This window comes from Acyrthosiphon pisum, chromosome A1, assembly GCF_005508785.2.
Source record: "Acyrthosiphon pisum isolate AL4f chromosome A1, pea_aphid_22Mar2018_4r6ur, whole genome shotgun sequence".
Taxonomy (NCBI): domain Eukaryota; kingdom Metazoa; phylum Arthropoda; class Insecta; order Hemiptera; family Aphididae; genus Acyrthosiphon; species Acyrthosiphon pisum.
In genome coordinates, this window is record NC_042494.1 from 10,297,115 (window position 1) to 10,320,923 (window position 23,809).

General features: G+C 36.2%; 1 protein-coding gene across 3 annotated transcripts in view; it reads right to left on the minus strand.

Moving 5' to 3' along the window:
• Window positions 1-6,906: 6,906 nt before the first annotated feature.
• The window catches only part of LOC100575006 (transcriptional activator cubitus interruptus), a 37,997-nt gene continuing 21,094 nt past the window's right edge, over window positions 6,907-23,809 (minus strand). The window contains exons 1-12 of one of the 3 annotated variants that reach the window (XM_003244282.4): window positions 16,755-17,020; window positions 12,456-12,623; window positions 11,630-12,012; window positions 11,271-11,486; window positions 10,867-11,016; window positions 10,467-10,631; window positions 9,855-10,127; window positions 9,603-9,746; window positions 9,206-9,496; window positions 9,026-9,133; window positions 8,755-8,943; window positions 6,907-8,666 (exon numbers count right to left, since the gene is read on the minus strand). In XM_003244282.4, coding sequence (XP_003244330.1) covers window positions 7,413-8,666; window positions 8,755-8,943; window positions 9,026-9,133; window positions 9,206-9,496; window positions 9,603-9,746; window positions 9,855-10,127; window positions 10,467-10,631; window positions 10,867-11,016; window positions 11,271-11,486; window positions 11,630-12,012; window positions 12,456-12,495 — 3,213 coding nt within the window. In that variant the 5' untranslated portion in view covers window positions 12,496-12,623; window positions 16,755-17,020 and the 3' untranslated portion in view covers window positions 6,907-7,412. Of the gene's footprint in view, window positions 8,667-8,754; window positions 8,944-9,025; window positions 9,134-9,205; window positions 9,497-9,602; window positions 9,747-9,854; window positions 10,128-10,466; window positions 10,632-10,866; window positions 11,017-11,270; window positions 11,487-11,629; window positions 12,013-12,455; window positions 12,624-16,436; window positions 16,700-16,754; window positions 17,021-23,809 lie in introns of those variants that run through there. The other 2 variants (XM_008184576.3, XM_003244281.4) reach the window with 2 other exon arrangements.

Below are 23,809 nucleotides of genomic sequence, written 5' to 3' on the forward strand. Positions count from 1 at the left end.
TTGAATTAATCTCTAATTTCAGATACAAAAGAAATGATTAATTATAACAATTTTTCATAATAGGTACCTGCAATTATATTATATATTTGAATTGCATGGTTATTAAATAATAGATTATATTATGTGGCTTGGTGTGGTGCAGTGCGTACACTCAACTGCGGAAACGCACTGAGTGTACGTAACGGCCGACGTTGCTAGTTCCCGGATGGGTGACCACCTGGGATTTTTAGCAACGAATCCTTGTCACACATACAAAAACGTGTTTTCAACTGTTCTCCCTACTAACAAGCTACAAACAAACCAAAAACCAACAGCCAATGGCCTGAGTTGCCGGGCTCAAGCTCAATAATAGTAATAAAAAAAAAAATTATATTATATTATTATATACCTATTTATGTCTTTGTTACAAATTAAAACCATTCTGTGAAAATCCATAGATGTAGAAAACCGCATAGACTAGAAATATTACTTAACAAATAAAAAAATACAGTAGAACAATTGCAAATAATTACTACAGTGTGCATAATATGAAACAAAGGTCAACCAGTTAAGACAGATGTTGCGTAAGCAGTTCCGGCAGTGTGCGCAAACAGTTCCGGCACACTGAGTGTCGTCAATACCACCAAAAAAAGTTAAAGCCGACGTGTTGTATATGGTTTTTTTATATAGGCTAATAGCTATTTGTATTATAGAACTCAATAATATAGAGATATATATATTTTATATGTTCAAATAAATGACACCGTGAAGAAATACAATACTATTAAACTATAAAAGAAATATGTTTGTTATAAGTAAAATTAAAATTATAATAATGTAACAAAATAATCAATGATATTTGAATTCAATGTAAAAAGAGCAATTAATATAATTATTATGTAATTTTATATCAGTATATATAATAGCTCATCTATTTCTTCAAATTATATTCCATGTTTTATTTTTTAATAATTATTTTTTAACATGATGATGTAATCAATCTGAGATACCCTTTACCAATACGGTAACGCAAAACTTAAGTTAGTATCGACATATTTTCTTCCCTCCGCAATACTTTACTATGCGATAATTGAATAGAACCCTGCAAATTAACTGATTACCACGACGAACTCATCAGTCGAATTTCATTGTTCGAGTAACTCACGATCGGCAATCAACGTAGATGAAAACGTAGAACAATTTTCAGGCGAATAATACACAAGGTTTGGACTGCAGAGTTTTTTTTTATTGTGGAGTGAGACACATTTTGTACAGTGAAAATCGTTACTTTTTGCAGTGCAAAAAAAGAATTTCGGGAAGATATTTATTATAAATTATAAAAATATACCTACTATAATTATTTTATGTAAAATTTTAACACAAAAATTAAAAAGAAGTTACCTAGTCAATTGATTGTTTTTATTTTTATAAACAATTATTATTACAAATCACCTATTACAAGTAAAATATATTACCATTGATTATAAATACTATAGATCGCTCACTGCCCATATAACTAATGGGCGACAACAGCGCTTCATAACGGCCACATCCATTTTTTGTCAATATTTCGCGTCTCGGCGTCGCGTAAATACGGGCCAGTGAGCGGTCTATAGTATTTGTAATCAATAATATTACTTATATAAGTATTATGACTTATATATACAAACAACATTTCAAAATTATTATTCACAATAAAAATAGTTCATCAATATAAAATGTTTTATTTGGTATACCATGGGTTAATCCGGACATGTTTTTTTATAGATATATAGGTATCGTTTCTGAGTATATGAATTGTTATGAAAGTAAAAAATATAGATGGTACAGTATACAGTAGACAGTAGTATAGCCGACACAATTCAACAGTTAACAGTCCGTAGGGTTCGTCGGCGTAGACAAATGCCCTATTACAATCCAAAAGTGGGAATCAGTTTGTGCAGTCAAAAAAAATCAATGAAAAAATCCTGGTTTGGAGATTAAGAATCATAAACTGAACAGACTCGATTTGGCATTAAACAATTGGCTGGATCTTAAGTCGTTCAGATCAGTGTTTCTCAACCTTCGTATATTGCCGGGAAGTGAGATGGAGGATAGTTGATTGATTAATGGGTTACTGTGAGAGTTTAAGTTAGTATGGAATTTAAAGGAATATTATTTTTGTAATTGATTAAGGGTAGGAATGTCTAGGTTTTTGTGATTATTGTTTGTGAAATAGTCCAATGCTGGAAAATAACGAATTAAAAAGTTAAAGTTAAGTTTAAAAATGTATTTTATTTTAACTTTTAACTTAACTGGTTACTTTTGGCTTTTCGTTAACTTAACTATTAACTTACTAAATTTCTTTTTTAATTAACGTGAAGTTAACGAACAAATTTTTTATTTTAAGAAGTAAGTTAAGTTTCTTTAATTTGTTTTTAATTGTATTATATTTCACTATTTGGGTCTATTTCGTTTTCATACCAAAAAATGTTTATCATGAATTGTTTAAAGTTAAAAATGTATATCATTCGAATCTAACTTATATGGAAATACTGTATAAAGTATAAACACCATAGTCTATAATAATTTAGTTTTGGGTGGAAAAAAATTAAATACGCTAGCGTTGTATAAACACATTATCTTTTTTTTAACTTAATAAAAAGTTAACAAAAAGTGTGTATAAACTTTTAACATAACTGAGTTAACCTATAATTAAATTAACTTTTAAATTTTAAATTTTTGTTATTAGCGCATATTAACTTAACTTAATTGAGTTAGAAAAATCATTTACTTGTCCAGCCTTGTAGAAATACCAAGGAGAAAACGTTGCTAGTCGTAAGCAGAAGGATTACGCTTGAAGCGTTTTATGGTAAAACTATTCCTTTAAGATATTAAGATACATATTTTGTTAAATATTTACGTATTTGGGTGATACAGTTTGTGTTTATTTCCTTTTGAAGCACGATAGTATTCAATTTATACCATATTTTATACCAAAAGTGCACTTTTTAATAAAATTAGTCTACACTTGCATAGTGGTATTATAAGTGTATTAACACCAGTGTTTCGTAATTTGGGCTTCGTGATTATTGAACAGTAGATGGATTAATCGATAAAAATTAAAATGCAAAATCTGGTGATTAAGAAGGTAAGTATTTATTTCGCTAGAGTGTGTGTGACGTGTGTTAAAAGATACCAGAAAATGAGACCCAGGTGTAGCTAAATTGTCTATTCATGACGCCGTGTTATCATAAAATACCAAGGTTGGACATTAACTAGCTACTTTTGACTTTTTATTAACTCAACTGTTAACTTATTAAATTCCTTTTTTAAGTAAAAAAGAAATTAACGAGTTAATTTTTCATTTTAAGAAATAAGTTAAGTTAATTTATTTTGTTTTTAATTTTTATATATTTCATTATTTGTGTCTATTTCGTTTTCATAACCAAATATTTACCGTAAATTGTTTAAGCTTAAAAATTTATATCATTCGAATCTAACTTATACGGAAATACTGTATAAAGTATAAACACTATGGTGTTGGGTAGGAAACAAAATTAAGTACGCTAGCGTTATATATACAAATTAATTTTTTTTTAACTTAATAAAAAGTTAACAAAAAGTGTGTGTTAACTTTTAACTGAGTTAACCTATTGTTAAATTAACTTTTAACTTTTAACTTATTGTTATTGGTGCATCTTAACTTAACTAAGTTAAAAGAATCATTAACTTGCCCAGCCTTGTAAAATACTATATTTTATATTAATTATGCTCTACCCCTATGTACTCAAACATATTATTATTTCTGTTTTGTTTTTGATTAGCTAATATTAATAGTCACTTGATGGCTTAATTTTTTGGGGGGGAGAGGCAAGATGGGCGTTTGTCCAGTCTGATTTTAAAAGCAGCTTGAAGGGCCAGTGGTCTGTTTTTTCCGTTTAACCATTATTATATTTTACTTGCGCAAAAATATATATCTACCTATTTTTATAGTATTTTTAGAAAATATTGTATTGTGTACTAAAAAATTATTGTCACAATGATAAACTGGTAATTACTAATTAAAAATTGAAATATATTTATATTTAGATACTTGCGGGGACGTGCATGAAAGTTGGTATGAATATTACATAATATACATGCTATATGTGTATGTGTGTGTTGTATACTTGTATGAAAGAAAACACATATCTTAATTATGTTATATGGCTCCGAATGATGCGAGCAATTTTTTAAAGTTAACCATTTGGGCTGGTCAAATTTTCTGCCTCCTCTATTAAATACTGAAATAACGTCACTATATAGTCGCTGATTATTACAAGTTATACTCCGTTATAGTATAATATAATCTATATATACTTGGTGAATAAAAAATGACACGCATTATTTCAAAATTAAATGTCAGATTCATTTTTTTCGACTGCACTTATGCAACCCTGCTGTTTTTCAAAAATAAATTGATCTATTTTTATATCAATTTTAGGCAAATCTTGTTCGAGGTTTTGTTAATCAGACTAAAAACAAACAATGAATATCAAAAAACTTGATATGTTAAAGTTAAATAGTTCAGTCTTGTTAAACAAATATAACACTGCAAATTGTTAGTTGACCTTGAACTAAATCAATAAAGTATTAATAATTATTTTATGATTTTAAAATACATAATATATTGGTAAAGTACTTGCTAGTTTGTGTGTTTAGATTCATGTCGTATTTTCTTTTATTGAAGTTTATTAATTGTGTCAGTGAGATGCCGTTAAATTAATGGATCTTGGTGTAGCTTAAATGCCTATCCAGAACGCCGTGTTACCATAAATTATCTTGTATCACAATATATTGAAAGTGCAGCATTTGTGAATGGTGATTTCAAAAAATCCAATAATAAAATATTATAGTTTATTTCAAAAATATAGCCTTAATGTGTATTATTTCATGCAATTATTTACATTTTTAAACAATATATTTGGAATTCTTTACTCTGCGGCTAATAGCCATTAAATATTAATGCGGATAGTCGACCTTCTATACTTCTATAGTTTAATAAACTTTAATTTGAATCCATTATTTGTAGTATAATATATGCTATATTTAAATCAGGTTTTATTAGATACTGATATTTTTTTACAAAATATTATCTATTATAATAAATAAATTAAAAAAATATAATAACTTGTACCTACTTTTAATATTATAATATACCTATTTAATTTAATAGGTAAAACGGGCAACGGTCATAATATTATATTATTAGGCTGGCTGTAAAGTGTAATAGTGATTAGTGAAAACATAAAACTATGCTGGCTATAACTAAAATATTTTATTATTTATAATTTATATCGACAGTCAGTTATTTAATATTTTAAAACAACGATCTATTTTTCTTTATTTTAATATTATTTAACTGTGAATAGTTTTCATTTTTAATAGCTACATAATTAGTTTTGTTATAAGAAAATTAATTTAAATTTTAAATCTTTTTACTCTAATTTTGAATGTTTATTTTCAGTGAATAATTTTTCAAGAACACGTCTTGATTAGAAATTGATTATTTTTGCGTTTTGGAATTTTCTAATATTATCCAGTATCCACATCATTGCTATTATATTCAAGAAATACAAAGAAGATTTTAGTTAATCGTATGATGGATTAATAATAATACGTGAAAAAAATGTTTCCTTTTTGTTAAACGAATATTAAAATAAAAATGTTAATAGTATACTAATAGGTAAGTTTAGTTTAGAGATGTAATTTTAAAAATATTATTAAAAATTGATTGTGCTTTACAACTATCAGCTTTAATATTAGTTAGGTAGTATTATAATATTGGTTAAGTAATCTATATGTAATATATTATAATTATTTTCAGTTATATTATATTATATATAATGTTGAATTCAGTAAACAGAAATATATATATATATATATGGATGGGATTACCCAACAATGTTATGGCCAACAGAGTAATGGGAAATTATCGATCTGAAGAGGGATACTTAATATATTTCATTAAATCAAAGTTTTATTTTAAAACAATATTATCATTTTAAATCTTAACATACAGTTTTCTCTATTATAAGTCTGACATTTCAACCATTCTCTTCTTTGTAGATTAGGCATATAGTTAAAAAAACATGTATTACCTATTTCGACATTAAAAAGTGTTACATAATATCTAAGGTGGTGAGGAAACTTGCAATACCTACATTATTAGAATTTTTAATCCATTTATATATGTATATAAAAATTAATATTTGACTCTCTGTCCGCCTGTCTTTAGTCCTTTATGCATTCCTAAACAGCAGGAAATTTTTTGAGTAGTTGTTCCCGGGATGATTTAGATTCACAATTGGACCCACTAGGTCCGATTCGGGGAAGTGCTCAATGAGGGATTTTGAGAATTAGATGGACATTTTTGTTTATAAATGGTTGCTATTGGTTATAGGAGAAATAATTTGTAGAAATTAGTATTTATTGTTTTATGGGTTGCCATTGGTTAATCGGAAATCAGGTGCAAAAGCTTGATTCAAATCGAATTTTCGCACGTTGCCTACCAGGTGGCTGAGTTGCACTTAGTGCAGCGAGTTACACCCAAAAGGAGTTGAAAAGTCATAATTTTTTTAACAGTTGTCATTTTTTATAGGCAGCGAAGTGTGCGGGATCAGCAAGTATATAATGATATTAACATTACATCGTATACAAAATTAATGAATACTGTACACTGATTTTTAGTAGTATATACATCATGCATCATATTACAAACTATGATATATGTAATTTAGTAACATAAATTATTTTTATCCACTTATTTACCCTTTCACATATATTTCAATGGTACCTACCCCGAGGACATACTTGAATATATTATGTATCTAAATATATTGTCATAAGATGATCAGATGTCAGATATAAATGGTCCAAAATATACTTCAAAAACAATTGAATAAGTATTAAATATAACTTTTTTTAATTAAAAAAGAATTTACCATCTTAAATCAAACATACAAGAAAGTTATGATTTCATTTTAACAAAAAAAAATAAATAAAAGTCTTAAAATGAAGATCACATTTATAACAATAAAAATTTAAAGTTTACTACATACTTACATTTAAACAAATAAAATTATGAATTTTAACATTTTCAATATATACACAATTCAAATCCAACGGATTTAAGTCTAATTTTTTCTTTTTTCAATTTCAAAATTACGTTTTAAATTATGTAGAATAAATGCATTAGTTCAGAAATGCATTCATCTTAAATCTAATAAAAAGTTATCATTAATGACCAGTTTTACAGCAAAGAAAACATAAATAAAAATACAAATACAAATGATCAACACTTCATTGGAGGGGGGGGGGGGAAGAGGGCACTTACAAAACACGCTAAAACTGAGTGGTAACTATAGTTTTAATTTTTATACAATAAATACGTAAGGTGGCGAATGATGTGGTTATGATTCAGAAAACACGGTGGACATTTGGAAAAAGGTGTTCTCGTCGTAGAGTGAACTCAATGACGTGGACATGTCCTTGAGCACCATGTTGTTGCTGCTGTCAAACTCTTGGAGCTCTGGTGCGGGCCGGAAGTTAGAGGATTCCTCTTCCATCGGACTCGCGGCCGCCGTCGTCCCGGTGTCCTGTTTCCGGTCCAGATCCGTGTAATACTGCTGCTGCTGCTGCTGTTGTTGTTGCTGCTGTTGCTGATGAGCCTGCTGGTTGAGCTGTTGGTGGTGGTTTGGCCTCGAATAGCAGCCATTGAATTTTCCGCCGTTGTTCTGATGATAGCCACTGTTGTAGTAATTGTTGTTGTGCTGTTGGCCGCACTGCTGTTGACCGCACTGCAGATTGTTACAGCCGCCATTGTAGTAGCTGTGATTGTACGACTGTATGCCATGCGCGGTAGCCGCTTGTCCCACAGCCGCAGCTTGTTGTCCTCCGTTGCCAGCGGCGGTCCTCTGGCACCTCTGGTACGCATTTGGGGTGGCGTTGTTGTCGTCATAGTACCCGTTTTCGTTTCCTTGCCCGTGGAACTGTAGACCGTTATTGTTGTTGTTGTTGTTGTGAGCGCTGTTGCTATTGCTGTTATTGTTGATGTTGTTGTTATTGTTGTTGTTGTTCAGCTGATAGTGTTGATTGTTGTTGTTGTTCTTCACTTGATGGTACTGCTGACCGATGTTGTGCCTAAAGTTGGCGTAATTGTGGTTGTAATTAACAAAGTCCTGGTTGGACGAATACGAGTACCGTCCACCATTTTGCCTCTGCTGCATATTTGGCCCGACGTTAAAGTTATTGTTGTTGTTATTGTTGGTGTTGTTGGTAGTGGTGGTGCCGAACAACATCGCCGGGTGGTTCGCTTGGTACGGTCTTTGGTTCTGGAACTGAGGGTTGTACACCGAACCGGGCAAGACGTGTCCGTGGCTCTGTTCCTGTCCCTGCCAGTTGACCGGTAAACTGTTGCTGCGCATGTTCCGGTAGCTGTTTGCCGGCGGCGCCTTGCTTGGCCGGTCGTTCGGAATGGGTGATGGAATGACGGGAGCCACGGTATTGGTCAACGGTTGACCGTTGCTGGCACCGTTGGACGTGTCCTGGACGACGATGGGTGGAGTCAGCGTGGGAATGTGCTCCAGGGCGGATTCGGTCAGTTCGTTAATGGTCTTTTCCGCGTCAAACGCGCCGAGATCGTAGTCGTCGATTTTTTCGCTTATCTGAAAATATAATTGAACAGAAACCGTTTAGTATAACATTGAACTTACGCAATATCATTTTTGGTTTTATCGCGTTTTATCGACTCACCATATCCTTGATTACGTCGTCAAAATCGTCGGGTAGGACCATTTTGCTCTCCAGCGATTCACCCTCACCGACTTCGTCAAGGTTGATGTTCGAGTTGGGATGATGTACAGCTCCAGCTTGGCGAGTTTGAGGTCTCGACATTTTGGCACTTTCTGGCAACTGTCTGCATTCTTCGTTATCGGTAAACGCCTAAAAAACGACATTGAAATAAAATATATTGTAGACATCAACAAATAATTAACAGTTCTCTGTTAGGTACAATGGTACATACATCGATATCAGGACCCATTGCTGTGTTTGCTTGACTAGGGGAATAATCCACAGAAATCGGATCGTATAGGGATGAGGCGTTGCTTAACCTATGATGCTCAGAAGGCACCTAAAAAAGTACAACATTTTTACATTAAACAATGATACCGAACTATTTTTCATATCAAGTTGGTATGCGTACTTGACTGTTCCTGCGACTTAGGTCAGACTTCATACTATAGTAGTTACTATATGTGCTTTCTCTCCGTATGGTGTCTTGATTAGACACCATTTTCATGTCAGTCAATTGTTTATTTAATTCTTGCATACCAGAAGTACTTCCGTGTCCTGGACTCAAATCGGGCATTGGCGATAACTCACTGGCTGCGGCGTGTTTCAATCCAGCGTGTGGCACAAACCGTCGCATCCTTTGAATCATAGGCGCGGAAGTAACCATTCCGATTTCAGAATGCATCGGAATAAAGTCGAATAACTACAGAAATCAAATAAATTATTAACCGTTTTAATTTTCAATTTCCATGATAAACTGAAATCGGCGCTGCGGTTGCTATTGAATAAGATTTATAATTAACACTCACGTCGGCTTCATGTCCATCTTCGGCCCAATTATCATCCAGAGCGTCTGCACTATGGTTGCTGTCGCTAATAGGCTCATCGTGAAACATTCTATTACTGTACGGAACGCTCATAGGACTGGGTTGTTGGCCAGGGGAATTTGTTTCCTACGGAAAGAAAAAACAAAACACAAATTTTATAAATAAGTCAAACTAAAATTATGCCAAATAGTCTTATTAAATTCGATTTATTTTAGGAATGTTATAGGTACGTACTTCAGATTTTATACTCGGACTAGACACGCTAACGGTTTTGGCACTCATGGGCATCTCATCGCTCCGATACGGTGACGCGTCGTCGGCACCCGGTCCGTTGCCGCCACCTCCACCGCCACTTCCACCACCGCGGCTGTTGTCACCGTTTCCATTGCCCTTATGCCGTTTATGCGCATAGAAATCAGCCCCGTGAACCGTCTTGACGTGTTTGCGCAAGGAACTTGGATCGGTGTAACGTTTTGTACAACCAGGAGCTTTACATATGTACGGTTTCTAAAAAATACAAATATGTACGTTAGTTCAATTCCAGCGAACGATTTATAACTATAGTCTATAACCCATAAACTATAATCAATTCTCACCTATTCATTTTTCCCAACTGATTGCATACACACAAATTAAACATTATGTTATATACAACAATTTTAAACATACAATTTCACCAAAACAAATTTTGAAATAGAAAAAGTATTATTTGTATTTAGTATATTATACAATATACTATTTAAACAGTGCCGCCCACCCATTATATGAGTTATAATTATATTACAACTCATATTAAAAACATTGTATAGGTAGAGTATATTTTTTTTAAATCAAAGTTGCAATTACCTCGCTGGAATGAGTGCGGTTTTGATGTTTCGCTCTATCGGAAGCATTGCTAAAGGCCTTACTGCAACCAGGATGTTCACAAGTATAGGGCTTTTCGCCGGTATGAGATCTGAGATGAGTTTTTAGGTTTTCCAACCTCGAATAAGCTTTGGTGCAATTTTCAAACTGTAACATTAACATATTAAAGTTTATTTTTAAAAACACGTAGTTGAACATTGGTGTTAAACATAACATATTTATAAATGATCGAATTAGTATAATATTTTTGGCTATTGGTTATACATTTATTGAATTAAAGTATCACGGTTTAGTTTTTTCATATAATATATATAAAACTATCATAATATTATTCAATCGACTTATGTTAACACTTAACAGAACTCAGAGATAAATCAATTACCGTGCATTTGTGAGGTTTCTCTCCAGTGTGCCTTCGCATATGTACCACAAGCATGTATTGGGCTTTGAATGGCTTCTCGGCTCTAGAACAATCCTGCCACTGGCATACAAATGACTTTTTGTTCGCCTGAATATGATCATTAACGATGTGCTGCAAAACACAAAAACATAATAATGATATTATAAAGTCATCGCATTATCATTATATTATAAAAGAAAAACGGTAAGCGTATTAGTATTCCGGTGTTGGTGTGTGACTGGTGTTGAGTTATGCAGTGTAAATTAATTTGCTTCGAGCAATTATAGGTACGTTTCAATGTCGGCGTAGGTATATAATATTAATAATATTGTAGATTGAAAACAATATTGAAAGGTAATGAAAACAATAATCATCATGATATGTACCTGCACTAATACTGCCTGAGTCTGGTATTCTAAATTACAGTTCTTCCAGTGACAGTTTGTCTCGATGAAATCTGGTTCCCCTTTGAGGTCACTGATGGATTCCGGTGAATTTTGTTTCGAGTCTTCGACGATCTTTTGAGAAGCCTTCTTCGAAGCCGATGTCGATTTCGATTTGGACCGTTCTTGTTTGATCTTGCACATGTCGTTGGCCAACATCTAATAACCACAACATGATACATTATAATATAATGCATGACGCATATACCGTCCAACTAACACAACGACGGCCGCCGAGTTGAAAAACAACGCGCAGTCATATATCATTATACAACAACAAGCCACGAATAGAAACTACTTGCCTGTGAACTGCAGTCCTGCGAGGGTACCGGTAACATGTGTAGGTTGTACGAAGGATGGTGGGCGGAGGACGGCATGGCGGCGGCGTTGTGCCACGGCAAGTGCAAGCCACTGGCGGATCGCAATAACTGTTGGACTTGCGGCGATATGACGGACGGGTGGTGTTGCATGGTAAACGCCAGCGGGTTCAGGTGCCCGTACGAACCGGAAGTGCTCGAACTCCTGGAGCACGAAGCGCCGTACGCTGCGGCGGCCGAGTAAAGCGCGCTCGGCGATGACCGAATCCGGCCATGGAGCTCCAGGTCCGGGGATGGCGACACGGACAGCGCCCGTTTCTTGCCCTGACGCGAGAAGCTTTGTGCCAACGGGCTACACAGACCAGAACCTGTTGATCACGATTCGCAAAGATTAACACAACAGCCATATAGAGTCATATCTGCTATTAAATGCGTTGAAAACGGCTAACCGTGAAAGGGCAGGCGGGAAAAGTTACAACTCAAAATGTTTTTGAAATTAAAAAATAAGGTGCATTTTTGTTAATATTACACAATATTTCCTTTCAAATGGGGTTATCCCTATTTATTACTATCAGAATTGAACCGACTGTCGTCCTCTCACTTTTCCATAAGAAAAAGCAAGAGATAAAGATATGAAAATTATAATGAATAGAGAAATTATTATAAAACCATAGGTACAAATACTCAAATTTAATAACAATTTGTATCCTGACGTTATTATAGGTAAGTATTAATAATTCAGAACCATGTTCGAGGAAGTCATAATTATCGTTTAGCAACACATATACATCATTATGTTTATTATACTTACTCAGGGAACCGACTGTTGCGAACGACGAACAGATATCCATACAGTTGAAACGAAGTGGATGGGGGAAATCGGCGGGATGGGGGTGCGGATGGTGTGGCGGCAGGACGCCACCCGCCCCCCCTCCGAACTAAGTCACCTGATCCTCCGACACCGCAACTGCCGACCAAGCTGTAAACAATCAAAATACACATGGCTATAAATACACGCACGTAATTATAATAATATATAATATGGGTAGTATATCGCGATACAATTATTATTATCACTGGTGCAGAGGGGGCGGACAGGCTGGTTACACCGAATTGACTTTCCCCGTGTGTAAAAGCAGCTCAAACCCATAAACTTTGCAGGCGTCATAAAATACCACACTTAATACGCCGCAGGAGTAGTGTCTATTCGTGTGTCGGGCGGTTATTTAAAGCCTATATACGCATATACGTCAACACAACATAATCGAAAAGCGCCGCGAACTTGCGGGCCAAAGACGTGAACGCACCAACTCGTAAAATATTTTTATTCTAAATGCCAAAACCAAGTAAACCCCGCTTTTGTACTAATTATTATTATTGTTACTGACAGCCCCGAGCTTGTTGCGAATGCCAAAGAATAAAAAAAATGTCTGTAGTTGCCAATTACCCATAAATTCGCGTGCCGTGTTCAATAAAATGGAACAACTTATTAGATCAAGCGCTCTTATAAACTCGGTGTGTATATATATATTATTTACTAAACGCAGTGATATTATAATGTATCGTATAAACAATACACAATGCGAGTCGTTTGTTTATTGTTTTGAAATAAAGAAACTCAGACAGACCGATAAAGATTTTAAAAAATAATATAAAGAACACGGGAAAGTAATTAATTCCGCGCCGCAAATAATAAAATTAAGCATTTACAATATTTTAAACAAATAATTACGATTTACGAGTCTATATTATTACCTAAATCATGATCACTTAATGACATAAGTACGTATAATGGGTTATATATTATTTATTTGCAATTCATGTAATTATATCTGTACAATATTTTTTACTGTTATTTATATTGTCGTCAGTTTATATGATACATATCCAATTTGCTCCAGTTTTCACGTTAAAATTGTTCCCTGTTTTTTACACTAAATTGACACTATTGTGAATCGTTTTCGCGACAAAACAATTTTCCACCTACCTTCATAATATTTGCTGTATATTAAATCGGTGTTTCATTCGATTAGACCGTTTGGGGCGTGGACGTGGGAATATTTGAACGTCCGTGAGGGGTAAGCAGGGATATTATGATGACAGGACGCGATGACGATTCGTAATGGTCGTCTATAGTGACGAGTGGTGGCGGTAACTAAATATTATTTAGGTATGGTAAATCTCAGGCGGTGTTGTGGTCGTCGTCTGTTACGGCTCATCGTCTCGGAGAGCGGATTCGTAAAAATAAAAACGAAAAACGAGAACCGACGCACAGTTGTTGTGTATCAAAAAACGTGTTCGGCGCTAAACGAATCGTGTCGGCTGACAACCTATGTATATATAAAATCACGGATAGTATGAGGAGCAGCAAGACGTATGGAGTGGCAGCAGAAGGAGCTGCACCGACGGCGGTGCTGTAAAAATTCCCGGACAAGTCGGTGTTGTCCTTTTCGAAAAGAGAGTTTTATTTTAACGACGATAGCCGGGGCCATGTGCGGCGGCGAGAGCGAGCTGTTGATTTACGACACTATTTTCAGATGTCGGCGGCGGTGGCGTATTATATACCTCTACATATAGATGAACATATTATATTATATGTATATATACCGATACATACTCGCACTTAAATGTATATACAATTGGCATCCTGTGAACTATTTCCGGGAGAGGCTTTTCATCGTAATATTTTATTTATTTTCTCGTCCGTTCTTCGTCGCGGCTGCAGAGTGTCTAGCACGTTGCCAACTACATATATAGTGTATACACGATGTGCATCATGATTATTTTATCGTTAATCAGGAAATATCCTAAGAAAATCCTAGGAATTTTAAATCTGAAGAACAAAACCTGATAACTGTAATAAAATTTAAAACGATATGTTTGTAAACGCGAAGGAAAATTAAAATAAAAAAAATCTCAACGCTTTGGGGCCGGTATACGATAAAAGAAACACTCTGTATACAAGTGTGTGCACACATGTGCAGTGTAGTGTACGCAGCATACACATCACTATACGCGACGACTTCGTCATATCAATTACGAAGATGAAGACGAGCTTTTTAGCGTACGTATAGCTTCCGTTTTGCTCGTCTGTGGCGTCGAGTGTCGTTATAAATTATTATAATGTGAATACGGTCGTTATATCGTCATAATATTATTACAGAAATAGAAGGTAGTAATTATGTATAATTACGGTCGATATAGTACCTGTGTATTGAAAATTAAATATAAACAGTACAATAATATTGCAACTCAATCTGTATAATATTATGGTGCCCGGACACCGGCTATTTAATCTTTCAATTATAATATCCTTTAACGTTCAGAGTTCGTGACCATATAGTTTGGACGGACCATGGGTCATTACTCATTAATGCCGCTGCGTTATTCAAACACACGACTCGTAATAATAATAATAATAATAATGGTCGTTTATATTATTATAAATCCTTAGCGTTATTTTTTCCTTCCCGTCGCATCCTCCTCTCACCTCATCGTTCCATACCGATACACGGCAGCAGCGACACTACGATTATATTGTATATTATTTATATCATACAGTTTACGGACCAGCGCTACAGACATGTTAATTTTTTTGTTTATTTCGTTTTTTTTTTTTTTACTCTACGGCGGCAAATTGAATAATCAAACAGACTAAAAAAAACTAAAACTAATGGATACAAGAGAAAAAAAAAATTCAAAGTTAGAAAAAACCGCGCACAGTTTCCTCTTTATCATTGCACCGGACGACCGACGACGACGCATGATTGGAGGTGGTTTAGGCATGTGTTCAATTTGTTAGATCACAGATAAACATTTCGATATAATAATGCCAGTGATGGAATGCAACTGGCCGTGAATTTCTTAGAACCGAACAGCAGGACGTTGAATTTTGAATTCTCGCCGTCCTTTTTTTTTTTTGTGTTCCCCCACCCCCATTCTGTCCTGCCATACAGATGTATTGAGACCTGTTCTCTCTCGACGTCCACATTATATTATTATTCTCCCTTTTGCCGAGTCTTTGTTGAAATATTTTTACCCTGTGAGAATTACACACTAAAAAAAAAATAATAATAATAATAAAATCAGGTGTACCTACATTCAACAACTCGTATATATATATATATATATGTATAAAATATGTTTCTCCTTTACGCACACGATATACGATTGGTGTACATGTGGACCGGTCAAATAATAAAGACGAGAATAAAATATTATAAAATGTTATCGAGGGTTGGCGGCGACGCGCAGACTGACACATAACACTGTAGTATTAGTATTATTGTGACTTTCTTGGCTGTAGCCAAGTTTCGTATGCGGCCGATGAAGCGCGAGAAACGCGAAAACATATTTTATCACTTGCTCCCTGATGACGTAAAGAGTTAATAAAAACACCAGTTTTGACGGCGGACATAATTCTGACAGCCGAACAACGCCGCCGTAGTCGTCGTTGGCCGGCGTCCAGGCCTTATACGAGATATATTTATGATTACAATATATCTGCGGCAATTATAGTACCGTTTTATTCGGGTCGACGGAGACAAATTGTACCGTCCCAAATAGGAAACTTAAAAATAAACAAGATCGCCGACGAACCAGCACTTCTCGTCCATTTCTAAAATAGTTTCTCGCCACTATAATAATATAATTTATTATATTTACATATCACAGCCGATACTATTGAAATTCTAAGAAACCGTCATCCGAAACTCTGACAGAATGCCGACTTATCTGACACTTTCGCGTTTAGCAGATGCGGTAGCAGTGGGCTTAATATTATTGTACGTACCTATAAATTCTCAGCTCGACAACAACAGGTGCTTCGTGTACACGTACCGCAACCGCGGTACGTCAGCATAATATTATAATGTCGGACCGAGATTGTCACATAATACGTAGAGGTCTAATATTATGTACGATACGGTGGCTATATCTACTATCGGTATAGACTGCGAGCATTTAAATAATATACTATTTCGTCTGAAGACTGTCGCCTGTCGTGACAACGGCTTCCGCGGACTCGCCTCTCCCCTCGCCGCTCTCATAAAAAAATCTCCCCGAACCACGACATCCAGAGACCCTGGACATATCTTTTGCGGCTACGAACCTGTGGGTGCATGGTGTACGTCACTTCGTAGCTGTTTACGCGGAGGCTGAAGGTTACGATCGTGGATTGTGTGCTCCTATAATATGATAAAGGTATGCAAGCGACGGTTGCCGCGGGTGAGCTCCTCGAGCGGTGGCGATCTCGCGGACTTGGGCACGGCTGTGACTCGACGGCGACGGCGACGGCGGCGGCGGCGACCAGGACGGGAGAACGACGAGCACGACGCGCACATCGCACCACAAAACCGAATCGTCGACTGAGGCAGCGCGCGCGCGCGGTTACCGCAACCGCGCCACGACGGACCACCCAAGTGTGCGACTACGATGCGGACCGGAGTGAGACGCACGCGGTGACGTCACGACGACGACGCGGTGAACGGTGTAGGTAACAATATTATTATAACAATATTTATAACAATAATAATAATACCGCATCTCCTGATCTTCTTCTATCGTCCGTGGTCCATATTACGTTATGGTGTCGCCTCGCTATGGAGAGTTATCAGTTTATTTGATTAGACATACGAGCAGCAGCCGGTAGACTCGGCGGCGTCACCCGATTGATATAAGTTGTTCCGCCATAGCGATTGCCAATTCGACGGTGTCATTTAGTTACACCCGTTACCCGTAGTCCGATACAATTATTTCACCTGTTATTTGTAAGATACTTAACAATTATCTGATCTAGAGAAAATCTCCAAAATGGTACAAAATATAGGTAATTTTCCCCATCTTGATATTTAATTAAGACTTTGAAACTGAAAGGGCTAGGAGGAATCTAGTTCGTGCAATAAGATATTCTTATCTACACTCATCAATTGCTATCATCTGACGATGGTCTTCGCCCGTTCTTTGTACATCGAAAGTTGTTACGCTAATTAATAATATTATATTTATTCTTAAAAGACTTATTGGACCATTCGTGGTTTTAAATCGACGATTAAATAGTTGCCTAGTCAATTCTGCCACAGTTCCCTTAAAACGTTTTAATATCAAGTGCTGCAGTTCGCAAAAGTGTGTGACGCGCAACCCTATGCCTACGCAAATTATTGGACGAATAATACGAATATAATGTTTATACCGTGGTGTACAGACTATAGCGAAACTGTCACAGGAAAATCAGTCGCCGAGTCTTAGTTCGGTCGAGATTATAATATTATCGTCGGCCAATTATACGCCCGCTGGATGTGGAGTGTAGACATCATAATATAATAACGTACCTATAATACACGACGTACATAGCTGCTGTTACGACGCGATTGTGTGGGTACCGATATAATAATATGTACGCAGTGCGACGTGTGTATAGCGGACAAGATGAAATTATCAACGCGGACGAACCAATCGCGAGAACGGGATCGATGCTGCGGTGAGACTGTAACATTATTATTATTATATATTTACGTGATATCGTTATTTATTTCGGTATAATTTTGTTTTTCTCTCTCCTGCCCGCCCACCGCGTGTATTATACATATAGTATAATATCCAACCTACCCACATTATATAGGTATTACCGACTCTTTTTCTTTTCGGCGCGATCGCTGCGGTGTATAATACGCAATTACATATTATGTACGCCGCCGCGGTTATCCGGGTCCAGTGTTTTTCCCTCCTACACCTCGACCCGCGGATACCCAGGGCATCGCCGCCGACTACACGTTATATTATTATTATTATTATTATTATGTAGTTTTCGTCACGATTTTATTCGTATTTATTTCGTTTTTTTTTTCGTCCGCTTCTCTCGTTTTACGACCGACAATGATTACACGCGCTCCGTACCTTATACACCTATATAGATATTATATTATATATATATTCATAATATATTCGTACACAATATTATGATACACGCGGCGTGTGTAAAGAGTAATGTCTTCATGAAGGCCGTCGTCGTCGTCGTCCAAGGGGGACGGGCCCGACACGCCGCCGCGTCGCCGCGGACTGCGGTGTAACGTACGCACACGTAATATATATAATAAATATATATATATGAGTGTATAATTTATTATATTATAATACAACGGCGATGGACGCGCCCCCCTCGCGCGCCGCGGTCCAACCACCTCCTCCGCCATTAACGTTTTACACCGCGAGCGGGGTCGTCGGACGACGGGTTTAATATTTGTTTATTCGTTTCACCGTCATCGCGCGGGTCTTGGACGAAAAAATTTAGTCGAACAATTTTAGAAAAAAAATTAGGGAGGCGTAGGTGGCGTTTTTTTTTTTTTTTTTATAGAAGGGGTCACTCGCCCGCCGCCGCAGACGTATATTAATATAATATATTGGTACCTGTATAATATGCGTTATATAGGTCGTTATTGCAGCCGTTGTTATTTGATCCCATTATGCGCGTCGCCGATGAATCGGTCCAATTAAAGAGTGCGTGCACGTTATAATAATATCATCGTATTATTATTATTATTATAAAGACGGATAAAAAGTCGGTTCGCGCGCGTGCAGTCGAATACATGTAGGAGGCGAGCATATAGCTAGCTAGCTAGGTAGGTATATAATATACGCTCGCGATGATTTACAACTGGTCGGGCGATTTATCGCCGCCGAGTGCATACACGCCGAGACTCATATATAATACAATACCGTTCGCTATACATAATACAATATAATACAACATAATATTATTATTGTATCGTATATATTATTATTATATACTGCGGCAGTCACCTATAGCTGTGTGTACGCGAAGGTATAGGTATAATTTTTTTTCCTCGTGAAATGTCAGCGCGGGCACGACGAAAAGAAAAAAAAAACGGCGCACGCATATTATCTCCATCGGGCGTAATTTACAATAATACGCGCGGGGTCAACATTTATATATTATTATACATGTGCATGTGTTGTACAGATATTTATATGTATATACGATTCTCCACTCCTACGTGGTGCCCTGATGATGAATAATGGAAGCACATAAGTCACTGTACTACTTAGGTATACAACGCGTACAATAAGACGTATTATTATATTATAGCCGTATACGAGTGTAACATATTATATACATGCGGACGAATAACGGCGATACACTATAATATAATACAACAATATTATAATATACGATACGAGCACGTGTATTTATATATAACTACATTGCACAACGATAGTTCCGTGAACACCATGGTACAGGTTGTTTTTTAAAATTATTATTTAACATTTTTATTATTATTATTATTATAACACATTTTGTAGAACATTATATTAATATAATATTATTATACAGAATGCATGTTAACAAAAGGAACAATCACTGTGTATTGTTATATTGACTGTAACACATGTTCATGCAATTATTATTTAAACGAAAAAAGTAGTTACTGATTTCCATTTTAAGATGAAATCGAATAATGGTAATTATAATGATTGGAACACCGAATGATCGATACCTATCACTGGACTTTTGAGTATCTCCAAAATGTCATAGAAGGACCAGTATTCTAATAAATTAGTACCTATGTGGCTATATACAAATTAACTTACGAACGGATGTAAGTCTGCATCGTACAATATGGTATATAGATAACTGACCTAAGTCATAAGTGTACAGATATAGACGCATAACATAATCAGCTCCGATTTAAAGTTATAAAATGTATTATAATTATATTATAATCCTTCACACATCGATTCTAATAATAAAAAAATTGATTTAGGTATATACTTATGGAAAACATTATGTAGCTTAAGCTTATATTTTTTGTAGATTCCAACAAACGGCGATCACACTGGTCGCAATTCACAGTACCTATATATATGGCGTGGATATAATATTATATGACGATTCATGTTTTTGGGATGCAATGGACGCTGATGCGGCGCTATAAGTACGTACTCGTATATACTTGTACGATACGTGTGATGAACGCAAAAGAAACAAACAGCAAGAAACGCGCATGATCGGTTTTTAATCGAGGCTGTCGAATTATTATAATAATAATATTATGTATAATATCAATGTAATATATCTTACGATAATGATGATATAATAATATTATATTATATTTAACAATATCATAACGTAATGCTGTTACGAGACCTCTCGTGTGCACAAGGTACATCGTATACGCCGGGGGTGAGGGTTAATTAAAAAAAAAAAAAAAAAAAAATCGTCAGACGTATTACACATTTACACGTAGACAATATATACCTGTGGGCTGTTTAGGTAGGACAGTAGGTACATATTATATATTATATTATAGTCGAGTCATATTGTATATATGATCATTACGGGTATTAACGTGACACGTCTTAATTAACGCGCCACTATAATACGGTCCATTGTTGTAAAACGATTGCGGATGAGACGTCGCGGCGAGCAGGAGCGACTCTATATATATACGATACATATTATATGCAGCTACGATGGCGGCGGCGGCTGCTGCTGCTGCGGGAGAGGAACAAAAGAGAATCGTGAAAAACGTACATGATACGCTTGTGCATTATAATACATAATATTATTATTATATAGGAACTCGAGCAGACGTATATAACGTGTATAGGTATGCGCATATATAATATTGTATATAGGTGGTACACTGGGTGACAGTGTGTGGGTAAGGGTTAAGGGAGTCGTCGTACGACAGTAGTGAATATTATAATAATATGGGAAACAAAATAATAAATTCCAAACGCGCTCTACAATAATGGTGACTCTATTTTAAGGCGCTGCGGCACAGCATAATATAATATGTTATAATACACGCACCGTGTCCGACGGAACTGCAGTTGTATAGGTATCCACACTAAAATACATATCGTGTGTGCGTGTGACGAACGCGAGCGTTTCAATGTAAATGACTGTAATTTCTTACTGTTCACCTGATGATGACGACGGTAACAATATAATGTACGTTCGACGCGATAATTTACATAATATTTCAACGGGTTCGCCAGCGCCTAAACTAATTTCTACCTGCCTATAATACCCGCGACCGCCTACCTACATCTATATAATATAATATGCGGTATAAAAATGCTCGTTTGTTTGTCTGCGCGCGCGCGTGTGTGTGTGTGTTTGTTTGAAACATTCAAATCAGCTCGACTATTGTCACGCGCGCGTATAACGACCGTGTTTAAAAGACGACGACGACGACGACATTATATACACACGGAAAACGTGTCTATACAGGTAGACTCCAGACGCACACACACACACACACGTTGGACACATCAGATACGACGTCGACGTGTATATTATAATAGTAATAATAATACGTGTGTGTGTGTGTGTGTACGAGAGACGACTCTGTTACAATCCGAGAAACGCTGCCTGGTGCTCGTTTCGATCCGAACGCAAACGCCGCGGCGATAATATTATTTATATAAATTAAGTCATTCTTTTCGGTAAATACATACCAATCATGTGAATACGTCCCACCCCCTCCACGACCATCGACGACGTTTGTCTGTTCGGAAACGTAGGTATATAATAATATTATTTAGCGTTTTCGTAAATTACAGTGGACGGCGGCCAGGCGGTGCCGTAAACGGTATTTAATTACGCGCGAAAACCAGTTCTGTGCATCGGCGGGGCCACGATAACATATTATAATAATGTTATAACGACATCATAATAAAAATATATATTTATATATCTGTATTATATACCCAATGTATTTAAACGCGCGCGTGTAATTTATTTAACGTACGAATTAATTTTTCTATCGTAATTATTTTTTTTTAATCGGAAAATAATGTTTACGGAGAAGGGGATAATAATAATAATATTATAGACACCACTACCTACGTCGGTTTTTGGATGGAATATTATTATTATTATTATTATTATTATAATAACCGCAACGGTGGCGGCACGCAGCATTATTGTTATTACAATAATATTATATTTTGGCGTAATAGTCTTACGCGGATCTCGTTCGCAGACGCAGAGTTATAAAAATACGAGTGTGGTATTATACGATGTGTAGGTATGTATACATTATTTTTCGACGGTGCGCGGTAATAGGACGGTAGGAGACGGAATATTATATTATTATACTCGGTGGCCGGGGAGTGGGGAGGGGGAAGGACGAGGCGAACAAATGAAGTGATTATCTTGTAACATGATATATACTATTATTATAATATAACACGATGCGGGGGCAACGGGGAATTACTCGTCGACCGTAGGACGAGAGGGTTGAGACGCGACGCGAATACCAATAACGATTGATATTCGTTAGCACTTAGTGTTCACACACACACACACACACACACACGTAATATGCGTGTGTGTGTTTGTCTTTTAGTAGTAGTAATAGTTGTAGTAGTTATAGTAGTAGTCACGTCGTACACATACATATATATTAGGTATGTATATTATATATATATATATATATATATATATAATCGTATATTGTACGGAGATGCGCGCGTCCTGAACGCGAAGGACGACGATGACAGTGTTGCGAGCAGGACGAGGAGAAGAGAGTGCACGTGTGCGTGTGCATATGTATGTGTGTGTGTGTGTCGTTCACGTGCACCTTGTACGTTATATTATATGTAAATAATATAAATCCCCACGATTGTGTTGCCCGAGACCGGGATTCAGTTGTTATTTATTATATAAAGTCGTTTGTGTGTACGTTTTTTTCTTCTTCTGCCGTATAGTGGCGACGAGGTACTTCTCTCTCCGCAGTCATTTCCCCCTTGTATATTACTGGTCTCGTTGGCATTCAACTGCTGCTGACGACTGCAACGACGACGACGACGACCACCACCACCACCACCACCACCAACGCCGTCACCATCACCGCCAACACTACATACGTATCGTGTATAATATATAAATATATACAAACAGAGTGCGTGCGTGTGTAATAATAATAATATAAGAGATCGGGACGGCGATTCTGTGCGAGTCTTGTTCTTCTACCCCGCGCCGCGTCTCACCGTACGACCGGCTGCTGCTGCTGCGCTGTTGCTGCTGCCGTTATGATCACGTCCCTCTCGCACATCATACTATCTTTCTCCATCTCACTCGTCTATCTCTTCTCACGTGTGTGTGTATATATATATATAATAACGTATATTATATTA